This window comes from Nymphalis io, chromosome 2 (assembly GCF_905147045.1).
Source record: "Nymphalis io chromosome 2, ilAglIoxx1.1, whole genome shotgun sequence".
NCBI classification, from domain to species: domain Eukaryota; kingdom Metazoa; phylum Arthropoda; class Insecta; order Lepidoptera; family Nymphalidae; genus Nymphalis; species Nymphalis io.
In genome coordinates this window covers 5,465,562-5,486,382 of record NC_065889.1, presented here as the reverse complement: position 1 = coordinate 5,486,382, position 20,821 = coordinate 5,465,562, and the positions used below count along the sequence as shown (strand labels likewise).

The following is a 20,821-nucleotide window of genomic DNA, read 5'->3' as shown; positions in this document are numbered from 1 at the left end:
TAATTTTGTTATTAGTTGTTGTATCAAAAATAGATAATTTAGGATTAGTTTCATGGATTTTGGTAAGGCATTGCTAATATTTTCATGGAATATTTTTGGTATTTTTTGTGCTGAAAGGGAAGAAGTATTCATTAAATGCATTACATATTCCGTGAGATTCAATAATAAATTTTGAGTTTAATAAGATTTTTGGAGGGGCACAACTTTTTGTAATTTTGTGATTTACTAAAGTGTTTACTAAGTTCCACATCTTTGCAACCAGCAAACGAACATTTGTTAAATTCTTTGTAATAGTAAGGTTTTTTTGTGTCTTCAATTAGTCTAGCTACATGATCTTTCTTTAAAGCAAACTCTTCCTTCAACGTGTTATTATTTGGGTTTTTTGTGAAAATAGGATATTTCTTTTACTAATTTCATTGACTACTTTTTTGTTAATCCAATCTTTTTTGGGTGGGTTCAGAACTTTAACCTTTATTATTTTATTTTGTTCTGTGAAAAACTTTATTTTCGCTTCCAATCGTGCATAGTCACTTCCCAATTCCTCGTGTCCTACTTTTTTGATAGTAGTATAAAGTTGATCATAGTCTATGGCATTATATTGAGTAAGAATTTTTGAGGTGGTTCAATTTTTTTTAAGTTCTAGGTGAATCTGCCTATGATCGGTCATAGAAGAATCCTTTATAACTATATGAAATTTATCATTAGTTAAATTGGTACTAACATAATCAATAATGGATTTTTTGTATTGGATACTCTGGTAGCGTATTTTTTAAAATAATATTTTTTTTATAATGAGCGTTCATTCTAAAATATAATCATTTTGAATAATATAAAAATACCCAAAACTTTTATAGGGTATGGTACCTTGGTATTGTGAAACTTTATATTCCGCATACGATAAAGTATACTTTTATCCAGGAAATGAAGAAGCTCCCAAGGTTTCCCAAGGGAGAACCGCAACTCAAAGATCAATGCGCAATAAATTGAGGTCACAACAAATAGCTTTTATAAATATACATTTAAATACGCATATAAGTGTGTAATACGTAAATGTGATTACGAAAATTTCCAGTTCACAGGAAAACACTAGAAATTCGGAAACTAACAAACAAGCGAGTAATAGAAACTTGAACTTCTCGAAAACGTATTACGCGACTTCGCTAGCACCTTTCAACTTCATATATTACTGAGATTCAACCGTTTAAATTTAAAGCGCGAGATATACCTTTTCATATATTCCACATAGCTTTGTACAAAGGTTTTAACTTTCAGCGCTGATGTGAGTAAAAATCCATTTATCGTGAGATGCATGCTATGAAAGTTTTTATAAGGTTATATATAGTGTATACTTGTCCGAGTTGAATAGAGGCTTTCACGCTAGCTCCAATGTAATTAGAGCGCCTCTGCTTTCTCACGTAAGTGGGTTGTGCGGCCGACTTAAACATTGTTTGAAATAATGAAAGTGTCCAAAATTTTATAAATTTTCACTAACGTTGCGGTACATGACATGTTATTATACGCAGATAAAATTAGATTTACATTAGGATTTTAGTAATATAATAAAATTACCAAAAAACCTCGTGAATCTTGACAGTAATCTTCTATGCGAGAAGTGACCTTAGCCCAACAGTGGACCATTTATAGTTCCGTTTGTTTAGTAATATTGTTTTTGGTTTTAATTTTTACCCCTTTAAACATAATAGAATCGAAAGGAACTGATTTGAAATGACTTTGACTAACTAGACTACATTTTTCACCACATTTTTTTTTATAATTTTCGATTAATTAATGTATTCATTAATTAGAGAGCCTATGAATAGGGTTTTATGTTATACGTTATAACTTTCTAAATAATCACATCGATATAAAACAAGAAACAACAGAAACCATATTCAACGAATTTCTAAGTTAACGAAAACCGAACGATTCATATAAACTTAATTAATTAAACTTGGCACGACAAAATATGTTGTCGAGTTTACTAAATACATATACGTATGTGCTATTTGCAATATAAGTAAGCAATAAATCTTACAGTGGTATTCCTTGCTTACATATTTTCTCCTTATAAGCCTTGTCAATGAATCAATCTGTATAATGTTAAAAAATCAAAGCGAGCAATGTTATGTACAGAAAATATTTGTATATTTTCTGTATATGTTATTATTAACAGAATGTGAATGTCTTACTGCTTGGCTAAGGCCTCCTCTCCCTTTTTGAGGAGAAGGTATGGAGCTTATTTCACCACGCTGCTTCAATGCGGCTTGGTAAAATACACATGAGGCAGAATTTCCACTAAGCCGTAATTACATTCTGTCAACAAGAACCGGAAATTCCCACGCAGTTTTATAACATCTTTCAAGTGGGAAAATTAGTAATTAGTTTATCAGCTCTATTAACAATTATTTTTAAATATATTAACAAAGAAATTCGTTTCAGACTGTCGAAGATCTTGAAGCTCATTGCAAGAAATCTGGAATAGAGATAGTCACACGGCAATCATTCCTATCAGATCCAAGTGACGCTGTTCGTAATCTCCGAAGACAAGATGCAAGGGTGATTGTTGGTCTTTTCTACGTGGTTGCGGCCAGGCGAGTTCTCTGCGAAGTTTATAAGCACAAGCTGTATGGGAAATCCTACGTCTGGTTCTTTATTGGTAAGTGAGACTTTAAATTATATAGTATAACACATTGATTCACGTTTCAACAATAACAACGCGTTCACAATTCTTAAGATACTGAATATTCATATATTAGTTACCTTAATTTTTTTTAATACTTATGGCTTATATGCCTAGTACTGTAAAATTTGCAGGTTCGATCCGGTCCTGTTTTGCTATTTATATATATTTTATATATCCATATTGAGTACGACACTCACTTCTAAAGTTTTGCGCTTAACTGAAAAGGAAGATAGGAATATTAATACTTTTATAATACTTTTTTCCAAATCAGATATTCATTCATGACATTAATAATTCTTAGTAAAAACGGTCGATCCTATAAATATTTTTAGAACTGGCTTTGTGTAAGCCAGTCTGGGAAAGTACCACCCACTCATCAGACAGACTCATTCAACCAAACAGTAATACTTACTTTGTTGAGTTATTGTTTGAAGTAGGAGTGAGCCAGTGTATCCTTATGAACTTGACGAACACCAAGATTGTTGGCGCATTGGCAGTGTAAGGAATAATTAATATTTTTACAGCGTCTATGAGCGGTTATGACCACGGACCATGAGTTGGCGTATATGCCAATTTATATAAAAAAACACAAGCTCTCTTTTAAATATCAAAAATTTAAATTACTACCTTAAAATATCTTGTAAGTTTGTATCGTAAACGTAATACGTTGAAAACGTGATTGATATGCAAAAAGCTATTTCCGCATATGCCATTTTCCGCACTGAAAACTGATTTTATATCGTTGTATAGCAAATAACACCCAGATAATACGTTCCCCCACGAGACTGAAGGCTAATCCTTTGATATTAGATAGCATGTCGTAGAAAAACTCACGGACGGTATTATTTTTATTGTTTCAGTATCAAAATAAACATTTTTATATAAAAAAAACATGTTATGTCATTACGATCATCACATTACTTTGTTGTTATTGCAGAATGTCGTTTGTAATATTGTGTACTTTAAAGCAGAGCAGAGTGTAGACGCTTTTGTAGAAAAGCGCAAATAATAATTATCTCTTTATTTTTAACTAGTGGCTCGCCCGGACTTCGACTTGACTCGACTTCTGGGTTGAATTGTCTATCTTAATCAATATTTTTTAGGAAAGTTATATATATATCCTTCGGTACATTATTGCAATTTTCATAGGGATATTTGAGAAAAAAAAATAATAAAGTTTTCTGTGGGTGAATTTTTTTTTAAATTGGTTTAGTAGTTTTTGAGTTTATCTATTACAAACAAAAATAAAAACAAATTTTATCTCTTTCTAAGTATAGACTACCTGCTCTAGCTTAAAGAGCAATGTTGTACTCGCGTTAAAAACCGCCGCTCCGTCTAGGTGGATGTAGCGTGATATTCTCTACCTTTGAATATATATGTATTTCTCAGCAAATAGGCTATCAAATGCAAAAATATTTTTAGAATGAAGTTCATTATCACTACGTAACTTTTGCTATTGTATAAGTGTTTCTGCGAATCGCGAACATATTTGTTATGTATGTCGCGAACTTTAGATATGACGAGCCGGTTGGCGTGGTTAGTAGATACTAGTGGCTTGGTTACTTGCATTTCACGCCGAAGGTTGTGGGTTCGATTCCCACCCAGGGCAGACATTTGTGTAATTATCTATATATGTATGTATTTATAAAAGAAAAGTAGTATATGTAGTATACCAGTTGTCTGGTTTAGATAGAACAAGCTCTGCTTAATTTGAAATCAGATGGCCGTGTGTGAATGTCCCAGGAGATTATTTATGATTAATTCTAAAAATGTTATGAATTAGCTTATTCTTTGATAATAATAAAATATTTTGTTTTATAATATTAAAATATAAATTAATTATTACAATTTTATTGTCAGTTCCTCATTATTTTATTTCTCGTTACTCTCAAATGTTGTAAATCTACAACACCAATACTCACAAAACTTATACGAGAAGCTGTTGCGCGTTTCGGAGAAGATTTTAGTATATCATAATATTATATGTTTCAACCGCATAAAATGTAGAATATAGTAGTGAGAGGCGTGAATATCATGTTCTTGTAAATAATTTGAGTATCCCACGACACCTCTCGCTTTTGAACTGCTAGTATTTTAAAGTCGGACATAATTGACGAGTAGCATGGATAATTTAGCGGTATATCCATTGTTATTAATCACACGTTACCTCAATTTCGACATATAATTTTTTTGCGCCCAGAATTTAAAAATATATAAACCATTTCACATTGTTCGCAATAAATATAACGTTGATAATTGCTTTAATTTGTCCGATATTCTCGATATTATATAATAAAATTGTAAAATAAACGTATTGTAACGACCTACATACGTTTTAATTAGCAATTTCGCAATAAGCAAAATAGTTTATATTTCCAACATCAATAATGAGGATAATCAATTGGACCGAAAGACAAATTGATATTCGTTGGAAGGCACCGAAAATCTGAGGGAGAAGATAGAATATTATTAAATATGATATGGCTTAGTAGATAGAATGATTATATCTTAGCCAAAGATCGCAGATTCAAATCGAAACACAGATTTGTTGTTGACGTGAGTTTACAGTTTGTGTGTTTAATTTGTCTTTATCTCATTATAATTCATCTCGTGATAAGCAATGATGGATGTTATCGTAAATTTGCATTTGTAAGATGAAGTTCTGTGTTTTCGCCGACCCCCAGTAGAGCAGCGTTGTAGAATAAGCTACAAATCTTGTCGATAAGAAGGGCTCTGCTCAGCAAGACATTTACAGGCGATTAACTTTCCTTAACTGAAATAAACTTAGTATCCTAGTATATATTTTTTTGTAGAATATTGATAAGCACGTTTGTGAAGATTTCTGTTATACTATAATAAAGATTCAGTAGCTGGTGCACAAGACGTATTAGGGCAACACTGTTTACCGCCATATTGTAAGTTATTTTGTAAGAACAAACTCGAAACTCACCGCAGAACACAATCGCGAAATGACAGAAAGTCATATGCGACATTAGCCATAATAAAATAATTATAACATTTCAATAATACAGGTATCAAAAAAGTAAATCACCATAAGTCGGTTGTCAACATTTCACGGGTGAGTAATGAAGTCAGTTCATACAGTACGACTATATACGCATTTTCCATTCGTCATCGTTGATCACGTGACTAAATTGAACGCTTTAATCTTTTGTATACATTTATACGTGTAAATTTTTTGGAGTCTTATGGACTCTACCTACTACCTACTTTAATTGGTATTTGATAAACTTAATTTAATTTTATGTATATAAAAAATAGGTAGGCGGACGGAACTGCAAATGGACTACCTGATGGTAAATTGTCGCCATCGCACATGGACATTGGCGCTATATTAACCAATCCTTACATCATCAAAGCGCCTTGGGAACTAAGATATTATGGTACTTGTGCCTGTTACACTGGCTCACTCGTCCTTTGAACTGGGATACAGCAATACTAAATATCAGGGCTTGCACAAATCCCTACCACCAAGTACATCTAACAGCTACATCACCCGATAATATCAGAACAGTAATAAATTGATATCAATATATGTATATATTATTTAAGCAATTATCTTCGATTAGTTACACGGGTCGGGGCTGATAGCTAATAAAGTTAATACTTTAATTGTATTTTTTTATTTCATTTCATTAAAATATTACAAGCAGTAAGAGTTAAAGGATTAGTAGAAATACTAGAAGTAGAAGATAAAGGAATAAATCGTATACAATGGCATAGATTTAATTTAACGTTAATTATAAATATAGCAAATCTCGTATAAATAAGTTAAATAATATAAATAAGTTAATATTCGACTTGACTAATTAATAACGTGGAAGGTCAACGATTTCTATCAGATATAAGTGATAATAACCAGGACCGACGCAATCATTAGATCCCCTTAATTTGATTGCGGGTGAAACTATTCGCTATATATTAATTGAAGCTGCAGACAATTAATATAGTAGGATTACTGAAATATTTGGCTCAAACTATTCGTTTATTGAAATACGAGCATGTCGTTCTCGGCTTTGGCAATTATCATTTATTAAAATAAATATTTATTTCTTTCTTACTAATGTTTTTTTGCGTACAAGCGGTTGTGAATATATTTATTATAATAATTATCCACTCCATTTAATATAAATGTACTTCCACGTACCAGAAACTACTCCTAGCTAATAATTACTTCTAGTGGTAAGTAATTAAAATAAAAAAATTACAAAATTCCTTTTTTTGATTTGAAATCTTGAAATCCTATGTAATATCTTCATACAAAATTTGGAACAATATAATTTTACATTTTTAAAATATATCTAGATTATACTGCTATCGTTCCATTTGACTTAGTGGTAATTAAAATAAGGCTATTATTAGTTTAAAAAAATATTCTTCAGAATCTAAAGACTGCGTATGAGTAATTGAGTAACAAACATCCAAACAAACAACCTTCGCAGTTGTGATATCAGCAGCAGACTTTATTTTTATAGTAATATTTTATTTTCTTTTTAATTAAACTCTTTTCATTATGAATGTTGCATAATTTATTTGAAATTACGCTTTTAAAAATAAAATGCAGAAAAATTTAATTAAACTTTTATGTCTTCTTGACACATCTTGACCGGAGTTTCTCTCCCAGCAATGAATGCTCGTTCACAAAGAATGCTTTCTGTTAAATGCATTTCCACTCTAACTATTAAACTTATTAATATAATGAGCTGCTAATGTCAATACTAATTTCGTTTGAAGCAGTTTTTAGGTTAAAGTCCACTGAGATAATGCGATTCTGCAGTGCTGACAACCGACTTAAGGTACAATACACTATTTTGATGCGTGTATTCTTGAAATGTTATAATTATTATGGTCAATGTCGCATATGTCGCACTGTCTGACGAACGTTTTCTATAGAAAACTCACTAGTTTTGAATTTGTTCTTACAGAACAGTCTTACTGACGTTTCTCAATTAGTCTTGTATAAACTTTGAAATAAACTTTGGCATAAATTTCATTAAACGTTATTTGGATTTTAAAAAATGTCTCAAAATTTATCAAACTACAGCATTTATTGCCATATGAATTGATATTATTCGCGCAAATAAACAATACTATTTTTTTTGTCGTAAGTTGTTCGCCTCTTAGCGGCCGAACATTAAAAGAGCTTATAAAGTACAATTGCTAATATTTTATTTTATTTTGTATGGTAAATAAGTGTTTATATGTATAACATATACATGTTATAGTTAAAATGCTTGTTTGGTTACAAACGCATAAAAAACGAACCCAGCTACTGTACCAAGAGTGTAACATTTCTACTTACATTTTGCTTTAAATAAACTATTATACATATTTTTTAATTTTCGCGATAGAAAAACATAACACAAATTGTTCTCTAAATCTTTACAATTTTCTAATTTATAAATTTAATATAATCGTTATAAGTTATAGATATAAAAATCGGATAAATAATTATATTCTCAAATAATCTAGAGCTGTCATCAGTGATTTTTTGTAAAACGCTATTATTTTTCTTTTTATCACGATATAAATATTTTGGTGCCTATTATATTTCCTAGATGTAAAACCACATCTGTCGCATATAACGCTCAAATATATTATTTCTAGAACGAAGTTCTTTTGCGCGGCTTACAGTAGAGTGTAAATGGCAGAAATTGTCGCATAACGAATATTTATGGCTATTCTTTCTCTTTATTAATGTATCTTTCTATTTGATGAGTAAACAAAAGTAAAATTAGTTAAAAAATGATAAAAGCATATATTCAAAATTAAATTAAATACTCTAAATGAAAGAAAAGGAAGTCACGGATAAATGTATAACGTTTTTGAGGTTTTATAAAATTCAATAATATCGTAATATTTCTGGCGGCAGTAATGTGTACTATATTGGAATAGCACGATCTTTCTTAATAACTACATAATGTCATAGATGGCGCTCTAAGCAATAGCAATGATCGTCTTTTTTTTGCATTTTGGTACTTTGCAGAAATTCAAACTATTTTATAAAATCAAAACTTTTTATTTATAAATTAAAAAGTTGCAAAATGTAACAAAATATCGGGACAAAAATACAGTAATATAATTAATTTTTGCCGGGCCGGTTGGCGTGGTTGGTAGATACTTGCCTTTCACGCCGAAGGTTGTGAGTTCGATTCCCACCCGGGACAGACATTTGTATGCATGAACATATCTGTTTGTCTTGAGTCTGGATGTAATTATCTATATAAGTATGTATTTACAAAAGAAAAGTAGTATATATAGTATATCCGTTGTCTGGTGGTTGTCTTTCCATAGTACAAGCTCTGTTTAGTTTGGGATCAGATGGCCGTGTGTGAATATTATTATTAATTAAAATCTACATTTTAAAACACGTTTTGAGTGGAAAAAATATCGCAAAGAACTTCGTTCCTGACATCCCCCCTTCGGTCGCACATTTTTTTCTTAAATCAATCGCTGCGCTGTTGTTGATATGAGAGAAGGAGAATTGTATTTTAGTTAAAAAAATTATATAAGTAATAAAAAACAAGTATGAATCATACTTTGTAGATAACTTGCAACACGAAACAATATATAAATACGGCATGACGTTTAAGTATGCCGTCAAACCCCACTTTGCCGGCCTTTACTCCCTTGTGTGTGCGTGGCACATACACTATATTCTTCTTTGCTATATATTATTACAATAATAAAAATATATATTTATTGTACAAACGAAGCTTTTATTTATATTAAATGGTTTTCTTTAATTATAAATCTGCTTCACATCTGCCGCACGTCCCGCGACTGCCACAATTTTATAATAATTACATCTACAAGCGAAGCAGATCATTAAAATATTCTTGTCAACACTTATTTTTTTTTAATTATTAAGTAAAATGTCAATATTGCATCTGTACTTTTATTTGTAAAATTTTTTTTTGAATATATATATATATCAATATTTATCAATATATACTGCCAGTTATTACATACATTTGCTATAAAAATATTTTTGGCGTAAACTTTAAGGTTTCATCCGCGCGGGATTACTTCCACCCAATGAGATATTTGTCACATCACTTCATACGGTTTTTAGCTTTTAATCCCGGTAACCCAAACACGTCATCAAATAAAAAGTTTTAGCTAGGTAGTTAAACTTTGCTGTCATTAGGGAATTTAATAAAACCCCTGTCCAATTACATCAACTAATTATAGAAGAGATTGTATATTTTTCGTCCCGATAATCATCAATTATCAATTATAAAAAAGTTTAACAAGGAAAAACTACTTGTATTATAATTCTTACCACTACCTATGTAATCAGGATTTATTTAGTAATTATTTATATGGTAATCTTCATTTATATAGTTGCGAACTTTTTAATGTTCGGATGTTATGTTCTAATCTTGCAAAGCTCTAATCTTACTTATCTTATCTTACGGTGGTAGGGCTTTGTGCAAGCTCGCCTGGGTAGGTACCACCCACTCATCAGATATTCTACCGCAAAACAGCAATACTTGATATTGTTGTGTTCCGGTTTGAAGGGTGAGTGAGCCAGTGTAATTACAGGCACAAGGGACACAAAATCTTAGTTCCCAAGGTTGGTGGCGCATTGGCTATAAGCGATGGTTGACATTTCTTACAATGCCAATGTCTAAGGGCGTTTGGTGACCACTTACCATCAGGTGGCCCATATGCTCGTCCACCTTCCTATTCTATAAAAAAAAAATCTATGCTTAATATCCAAAGACGTGTATTTGTGGTAACTTTCCCTAATCTATATATAAGTAAAATAGTATTAGTATACTATGAAAGCACTTAACGCTGTGCGTCTACTTCTCATCTTACCACGATTAAATCATTGAACTGATCGTATTGAAAGTTAATAACGTAGTCTGGGACCTGGATTAAGGAATTCTAACATTATAAATGCGAAAGCGAGTTTCTTTGTTACGCCTTCACATCTTAACTATTCATTTGATCGTCTTTAAATTTTTCATAGAAACAGAAAAAAAAATAAACATCCCCTTTACAAGTTAATAAATTACGATATTCACGGAAATTTGACGGGATTAAAAAAGCGAGTAAAAAATAAAAATATCTTGAAATAGTAATACCCATATATATAATTGCAATAATAATAATTTATATCGTACACAGTCACCATTGATCTATACTACGGACCATGTCGTCAGCTTATCGTGCATTGCGTGTGCAAGGTCACATGAAATCAATAGAGTTAATACTGCCACATTTCATAAAGTTCCATTGTATTTGTATAACAAAGATAGAAAGAAAATACTGTAATACTTAAATCGATGTCGATGTTCAATTTGCAGAAGCATTAATAAGTGAGAAACAATTCTAAGCTTTTCATTATTCAAGTATCAAATAGGTTTTATTTTAATACAAGGCAAACTTTCCTTCATCCTAATGTCAAATTATAAATCCAAAATAATAATAATAAATAACTAATAAATCGCGCAATCATTTTTATAACTAAAATTACTTTAGTGTAATTTTTGTTTGTGTTAAATGTTTAAATTTTTTGTGTAATTTGATTTTATAAGAATTAATATTGCGTTACATGTTATTAATGTTAAAGTTTTATTAATGTGGTTACCGTGACAAATCTCTCACAGAAAATTTTCGGTGTATCATTTTTTGTCAACGTTCGCATTAAAAGCGTCCGGACTAACAATTATTCTATGACGATAGTAAAATAAAATCTATCTACGAAACAAATAATTTTAAAGCTATATCGGTTCATACATAATATAATATGTCTACTATGAAGTACTATATGAGAATTCATTTTTTACTGTTTTTGTGTATCAATAATTTCTGAATCAAAGAATTCAAACCCTTATTAGGTGTTCATTACGGGTCAGAAGAAGTTATCACATGAACAAGGTAATATAATATCATATATAAATATATATATATATATATATATATTATATCAATACACTTATAATGCAGTCGCATGTGTGTAAAATATAAATATGATATACAATAAGATGAAGCACACATTAACTCTGTATGTATGTAACTAATGTATTTTATCTTTGACTTAGAAACGGCTCCCTAGCCGAATATGTTGTAACATAATATGTATGTATTACATAAAGAAATAAACAGTTTTTGTTTCGTTTTACTATAACATACTTATACGCACGAAAATATCCTTCTAAAAATTCAGCAACGAAGTCTGGAAGCCTCAATAGTATTCGCTAAAATTGAACTTGCAAAATCAGAACTCCAACTACAAGCATGTACTACGAAATGGGAATTTTAAATTTCCATGTCCGAAATTGTACTTCGCTACTAAAAATTAATGGATTGTATTAAATTCCGGTGTAAAATCTATCACAGCTTGTTATCTGGGTCAACTAATACTTTTAAAACCGGAAAATAGAACGATTTCTATGAAATAATCAAAAACAAAATGGGTTCATATCTAAACTTCACGCAAACGTTATCGTTGACACGGCCAATATTAGTTCGTTCAACATCATTCCAGTCGTCAGTAAAAATTGAAAAAAAAACTAAGCGTATGAAATTCGGCAGAACAATTAAGAGAAATTTAAATATTTTTGCTTCGAAAAACGTTTTTTTCGGAACATTCGTATTTGAAACGTTCGCGTCCGAAATGTTTAAAAATACAACAAAAATTAAAAACCGCGAACCTACAACCTGTCCCTAATTAATAACAAAGCAAAATTTCATTGAATAATTACAGAACAACATTTACTTAATCCCGATATTAAATTATTCACGAGCGGAGATTCATATTTCAAACTCACAGATGTCGGCTCCAGTGCTATTTTATCTTTGACTCTGCAGTCGCACATAAAATGCGGCATCAATAACATGGTTTGTTTATTCATGTATCTCGTTCCGTTGAACGGTCGTGACGGTTGTTATGATTGCTTTTGTTATAGATTCACGCGGATATTGATGCAATTTTCCCGCCGAAACGATTGATTTTTATGTGAGTTCTAAGTGTTATCTGTTTATACGTGACAAATAATTTTAAAGCTATGGGATTGGTTTTTTTTTAGTTCCTATTGTGCATTGATAAATTGGAAGTTATAGTATATCCTGCTATATTGATATTAAAGAGAACAATTCTCAGAGCATTCAATCTTAAGTTTTATCTCGACTTTAGATTACATCAATAAGTGTCCGTTAAAAATAATTTTATAGAAATTAAATATTCGAATTACAAAAAGCATACCACTTGCTAATTAGCTTCAGACCGTACGCACGGCGTTTAAAAATAAAAGTATTATTAAAAAAAAAAGAATATTTTACATAAATTTTCATTAAAACAATTCAAATAATTAAATTTTACAGACATAAATCACAAAAGCTGCTGCTGTAGATATTAAAAATCCAAGAATAATGCATTTAATTATCTCGGGTCTTAAATCCTATTTCCAATTGAGATCATCAATCGACGTTAGAGCGATTCAATGCTCTAGAGAGCATTAGACAAATGACTAGCAAGGATTGGATGCCATTTGATGCATTTACGCAGTAAACTTAGTTCCTATAAACTATTTTAGAAACCTTTAACGTGTGAATAACGGGTCGAGATGACGCGACATCTACGAAACTACATCTAAATTTAAGATACAGGGTACAAATCCGGGCACACTTTGATGAAGGAAAATATCATGAAGAAATCTGCAATACCATAACATTCTTTTGAACAACGTAGTGGAATAAGCTTCAGCTCTTCTGATGTAGAGGATTTCTTTGCCCAATAATAGGTTTTTACGGAAGATTTTTGGGACAGTTGTTATGTAACGTTGTTTTATACCACATAGTTACCTACATAACTGTAAAAATAGAATAAAGCAAATAATATGAAAACGTGTGTAATTACTTAACGTGTTTGTTACATACATCATAAAAACTTGCTTTGGAGTGAACTTAATACCTTATAACCGAATGTTAATATCGTGATTTACGGTACTGACGCAACCACGGTCCACGTAAAAACCCCGTACATGACTAAGAAATTAAATGAATAGTTTATTTGGTCCAATGCAGACATGCAACAACTATTGATTGATCTACCCTTGCCTATTACACGCCCTTAGAACAGGCTATTTTAAAGTGTATTGTGAAACAGATAAGTCGAATCTAATGTATATACGTTTAATAAACCTTCATGAAAACCATATCAATACGCATTTAAGCATCGTATGAAATTAGTTTGGGTTAGAATAAACACAATCATTAAACTCGATATAAAAAATCACAAAGAATATTAATAATAACGAAAATGACAGAGTCCGCAGTCAAGCGACTATTGATTATTGATAAAAAGATAATAAAATATGATTGGAACGACTTTTTAAAATTCATTTCTGATATTTCAGTTTTGACCTCTAGGTTCCTTATTTCATCAACCGGTGCAACTTTGATCTATATTTCATAGAATGTTAAAGAGAATTTGAAATCAAGCACCATACACTAATAATATGACGAATTTGAAATCAAAACATTCTCTCACAGTATTTAATAGTTTTATTCGTGGTTCAGTATATACATAGTATATTCACTGACCTAAAAACAGATAAATTATGGATAAACTAGGGGACGCTTGAAAACAGATGCGGGCATTGAACTCATTAAGAATATGTATGAGGCATGGAAGAAGTCAAACGATTGGAATATTATTATGTTACTTATCGAAGGCTTTTGACTTGATTGTGTACAACATGAAACTCTAGTAAGTACTCGTACTTTTAATTTCATAAATAAGCAAAATAATTCAAAGAGTCAATTTGTAAAGTAAGATATCTTGCAAGGATCAAACCTTCGGCATTTATTCTTTTACACTTATATCAATAACGTACCCTATCTTGTAAAGAACAAACTTGATTTATCATACATCGATGAAGTCTAAATAACTTACTGTTATACAATAAGAAAAATAAATGTACGAAATTTAGTATTTTTTTTTATTTTTATAGAATAGGAAGGCGGACGAGCATATGGGCCACCTGATGGTAAGTGGTCACCAAACGCCCTTAGACATTGGCATTGTAAGAAATATAACCATCGCTTACATAGCCAATGCGCCACCAACCTTGGAAACTAAGATTTTATGTCCCTTGTGCCTGTAATTACACTGGCTCACTCACCCTTCAAACCGGAACACAACAATATCAAATATTGCTGTTTTGCGATAGAATATCTGATGAGTGGGTGGTACCTACCCAGGCGAGCTTGCACAAAGCCCTACCACCAGTAATAAGTATATCAATATATAAAAAACTGAAGAATGCACAGTTTTTTTTGGTATCACTATTGGTGTCAAATTGTGGGATCAAATACTAATAATAATTGACGAGTAAACTTAATGAGGCAGCATTCATCGTACAAAGTAGAATATTTACCGATGTTGTTGCTAAACTTCAGCTACTTTCTCTGTAATCACTTACAACATTCAATTTGGGAACTAGAGAAGTAAAAATATTAACTATATTTTCTTCACAAATTCCGTAGGTAATGTTAATTTACGTTCGGAAAAATATCGAGGACTTTGTGTGAAAATGTAATACAAATAACATCAACACACGGAACAAACACAAACTTATCACGTCTGTCGTTCGGCTGCGATGAGTCAGTAGCTCTTTTGTTACGCCATGTAACTGTCACAACACATTTCACAGCAATGCTAGAAAACATCGAAACTGTCTCTGTCACTAAATTTAAAAAGTGTAAAGATAAGATATAAGCGACTTAATGTATAGGTACACGACTAGTGAGTCTATATACAATAGTAATCCTTGGGCCTGAAGCGATCGACTCCAGATTATTTATTACAAAAAATAAAAATTATATGCGGTAACGAAAAACATACCCGCTTAGATGTGGGTATTTTATTTTCCGAACAAATGCTAGGCTTTACTTTCACTTGAAGTGTATTATATTCATATTGAGTAAAGAAATGTGAAATTGAACATGCTCGAAAGGAAAAAAACATCGAACTTAAGGTACCATAACAGGTTCATATATATTAAAATTTTAACTTACAAAAAATAATACATTCTAAATGGGATGTAAAAATATAAAGTAAAGTAAAGTAACAGCCTGTGAATGTCCCACTGCTGAGCTAAGGCCTTCTCTTTTTTTTTTTTGAGGAGAAGGTATGGAGCTTATTCCACCACGCTGTTCCAACGCGGGTTGGTAGAATACACATGTGGCAGAATTTCAGTGAAATTAGACACATGCAGGTTTCCTCACGATGTTTTCCTTCACCGTATAGCACGAGATGAATTATAATGACAAATTAGCACATGAAAATTCATTGGTGCGTGCCCGGGTTTGAACCCACGATCATCGGTTAAGCTTCTAATAATAATAATTTCAGCTTTTAAACATTTTAAATTAAATACTTTCGGACTTTATGCAAGCTCGTCTGGGTAAGTACCACCCACTCATCAGATATTCTATCGCAAAACAGTGATACGTAGTATTGTTGTGCCCCGGTTAGAACTACAGTCACAAGGGACATAACATCTTAGTTCCCAAGGTTGGCGGTGCCTTGGTGACGTAAGGAATGGTTGATATTTCTTACTTCTTAAAAAAAGTCTGTAAATCACGTCAGCTAGTGAGGTGATTTCGATGTTGATATATATCATAATCATCACAAGTGAAAACGGAATAGCTAATAATAATAAGATGCTCATGGCCACGTTGCTCATATAGAGCCCGTTAACACGCTCACTACAAGTCGTTGCACTTAACGACCAGTGTCAGTCAATCTGTCGTAAGTAATCACGACAGCGTGCTATTACCAAGAGGCTGACGGTTAAACGATTCTTTGTATTATTGTTCTGGAGTATATTCTGTGTGATTGCAGGAGCCAACTACTCACGATCTAAGGTTAACGTTGTAATAAGCCTAGTTTCAAGAAACTGTAGAGCGTATATCAATTACATTCCCTACTTTTTAAAATACTTTTATTTTATCAAATTATTTACATTCGAAAAAAGCCAAGATGGCCCAGTAAGTACCGTAAATCTTAACCGATGATCGTCTGTTCAAACCCGGGCAAGCACCACTGAATTTTCATGTGCTTAATTTGTGATTATAATTCATCTCGTGCATGATGGTGAAGGAAAACATCGTGAGGAAACCTACATGTGTCTAATTTCACTGAAATTCTGCCACATGTGTATTCCACCAACCCGCATTGGAGCAGCATGGTGGCATAAGCTCCAAACCTTCTCCTCAAAAAGGGAGAAGAAGCCTTAGCACAACAGTGGGACATTCACAGGCTGTTACTGTACTTTTACATTCGGTACGTTTTTGTCTTAAGTAGGTACAAACATAAAAGATTTAGCAAAAACGTTTCATTGTTCCTTTAAATAACATATCATGTTACCGCGTGATATATAGCTTAAACTGGAACTAATCTACCATATTGTATATATTTTTTTATTTTATCACTTATTAACCCTAATAAATCGTATTAATTGATATTTTACTATACAATACTTAAATTAGGTATCCATTATCTGGCGGTACATTAGAACAATATTCTGTCAGGGAGAAATTTATTACTATTACCCAAAACAAAACGAAAGTACTGATCGAGATTGCAAACCGTAAGTGGATAACGCTTTAAATAAGTAAAATTAATTTATTAAACCAATTTTGATAAAAAATCTGGAAGCCTTACTATACTTTACTATACTATATTGCCTTTACTTATTACCCGTTCTTTCACCAGTCCGCCATAAATGAAAAAAATACTGGAATAAGCATATATTTGATTTTTATACGTCAGCTTAAGTAACAATAAATATTCAATATACATATATAATATATATTATATTTAAATGACATGAGCTCAAAGACAAATAAATGGAAAACATTTGTTACGGCAATTTCCCGTTATTGAGTGGAACAAATACAATAGTCGCTTTGAACTCAAAGAATTCTACACGGTTGCACTCCACACTCGTCAATTGCACTGCGACCTGGACAAAGGTATCGTCGCCTTGCCTATCTGCGTTATATGGAAGTTTAAAACTTTTACTTTTATAATATATTATCTGTAAAAACTGCCGTAACAATTGTTAATACATTACTTAGATTTATCATTTTCGTTTTACTAAAAGATAAATTTGAGATAGTGTTTCTGCAAATTTCTCTATAAGAATTAGTACTCTCATAATATAACTGTCATGCTATTTGTTTTCATCATATATTTTCAAGGTTTTCTTTTCTTTTTTTTATAAATTATATTATAAAAGTCGATTAATTCAATGATTAAATTAAGCAATAGTAGATACATTGTATCTTAAATATATAATATTTGATAAGCAAAAACATGTTTTATCAAAAACCATGTAAATTGTTCAATTGAATTAAAACAGCGTTTTGTTATAAAACTATAAATTATTGAAAATTCGGATAATAAATATAACGATAAATCGCGTAAGATATATTACAAATTTCATAATTAAAGAAATGATCTCGAGATGCTAAAGAATATAGAAACTTCATAAGGAAAACATATCAAAAATCATTTCATAACGCGTTTCTTTTTACGCCTACAGTTCACAGACTCTACTACGAAAATATTGACCCAACGTTTAATGTCTGTATCATGAGACAATGCCAAGTTGTGTTAAAATCTGATATTTTGTTTCTACATAAACAAAAGCGTTCACGTTATTTGTTACAATATAAAATAATGAATAATTGCCGTAATATTTACTGTAAAGGTTTGTCATACAAAAACGTGGATAACATTTTTTTACAAACTGATAACAAGACTATAAATAAATTATATTTTACAATCCGATGAATAAAATGAAAATCCTAAATGTTGACAAGTAAAATAAATATTCTTGAAAATTTTAATTGAATTTTGTTTGTTCATCATAATTGAGAATCGAGTCAACTATCCCCAGAGCGTTCCGTGAATTTTCTCGTTTGTTAATTAAACAGTATTTACAAAATTTTATCGAATCAATAAAAACAACCTTTTTGACCGTCTTTACTGTTATTATTTATATGTATATATAAAAACTTTGTTTTTATTATTAAAAGACTGGTAGCTCCGCGCAATTTCACTCGCCTTAAGCATCCTAGCTCATGGCCATGGCGTAGCGCGTTCGAACAAAAAAACTCTTCATTTTCATTATATTAGTATAGAATTATTATGTATTTATTTAAAAAGTTGAAATAAGTAATCTATATTTGTAGAGTTCTATATCTTTTATATTAAACAAAATCTGTTAGAAATATATAAATCATGTCTTAAATCCATTCCAAAACAATCAAATAAATTTAAATGGAAATACCGTGATGTTTGTTAAAAAATTTAATTTTAACTCCTATGAATTGTAGGTGTAATACTTTTTATAATAAAGTAAAGATCTTTCGTGTATAAAATATTTACCATTTGAAAATAATATGATTTTATTTTTTATTATACATTTCAATAGTTGCAAAATTGGTTAAAAATTCTTATCACTACATTAGCTATTATTATAATTGTATTTCGTTCCTCTTTATTTATGCAAAAAATCATTTCATGTAGGAAAATTAATTTCATGAAATAAAAATCTATTTCTTTTCGTATCGCCATTATGATGTCTCATAGTTGGACAGAGGCCGGTTTTCATAATTTGCATAATACCTTGTTTATATTTCTAGACTTTGCCAACTTTATGATCAGCTAATCTCACTACCTCCAAAGCCTGCCGCGATGTGTTTGACCACCGAGAGGAAATAATTTGACTCTAATTTTGACCAAGAGATTCCAACCATGCATTGCGTCATTGCAATTTACAATGAAGCATTAGTATTCAAATTGATAATGAAAATTGTCAGTGTCTCTATTTTAACTAAATGTAAACTTTAAATGACATCGTCCATCGTCCTTGTATATATATTAAGTGATAAATATTTAATTGTAATTTTTACATTGAATTCCTCTGCAAGTCTTTTGTGTATAGTTTTTTTTTATTTAACGTCCAGCATGCATTGTACTGTTCTTATTGAATCTAGTTTAAGCAGTTGCGCGATACGACTCGGTACCATCTACAATTACTGATGGCAATAATATAATACACGAAAGCAACGACTTTAACAAAGTTTCAATGCATAGAATACAAAAAAAATAACTAATAATAAATATCAGATTATTTACCAGTTTTTTTCATCATTTCTATATAAAATAAATAACCTAAATTAAATTATGATAAAAATCTAAAATTTACTTTACAAAATAGATAAATCGATTTGATCAATCAATTTATCTATCCAATCGTTCGTTGAAATAAACATATTTTCGTTTCTTTCTTTTCCATTGAATAAAGCAAGCTATTTTTCCATTCCGTCGCTGAAGTAACGCGATTAATAATACATTAATCTTCAGCAGCTATTCTTTACCGTATCTCCTCACATTTTATTGAAATCAAATTGAATGGGAAATACTCATTCTAAAATGTTATATACGAGACGAAGCATGTACATAATTTCTTTTCTGGGTAATCTCTTACTTCTATATTCTTATGTACAAGTACCTAATACTCGAGTTCTAAACCTGACCTTTTTAAACCTATCCTTGGTTCACACTTAAATTCGATTGAGACCATTGACTTCAGGCTTTGGGCTAACAGCTAACTTCCCAGACTCGGACAGTTATATATTCAATAGTTATTGTATTGTACAATAGCTATTGAATTCAATTTTATATTTAAAAAAAAATATTGGCTGTATACAATATTACGTTTGCCTGTTAGTAATTAAGATAGTTATTTTTTTAAATACTGAAGGTCGTTCTTTGTTTCTTGTAGAAAATAGATTTTAATGGTCATAAGTGTAATTTGTTTTTTTTTTTTTTTTGTAATAACAATTAAATTGTTCAGTTTAAGCTAGAGAAATCTTGTTTTACTATTTTATGATCTCTAATAATAACTTCTTATTTATTAAAAAACAATAATTCTTGAATTAATTAATGTAATAATATTTCTGCCTAAGTTCTTATAGGCCATAAACAAATAAGGCATTGATTGTGATGAAACTTCGGTTAGTTATTCTGCATACGTCTGGAATGGATCTTTGCCTAAAAATAAAAATAAAAATTTCCAAGTA

General features: G+C 30.8%; 1 protein-coding gene across 1 annotated transcript in view; it reads left to right on the top strand.

Moving 5' to 3' along the window:
• Positions 1-20,821, top strand: part of LOC126779070 (gamma-aminobutyric acid type B receptor subunit 1) — a 198,460-nt gene that overhangs the window by 139,184 nt on the left and 38,455 nt on the right. Inside the window, exon 5 of the mRNA XM_050502888.1 lies at positions 2,440-2,656. Coding sequence (XP_050358845.1) covers positions 2,440-2,656 — 217 coding nt within the window. The remainder of the gene's footprint in view (positions 1-2,439; positions 2,657-20,821) is intronic.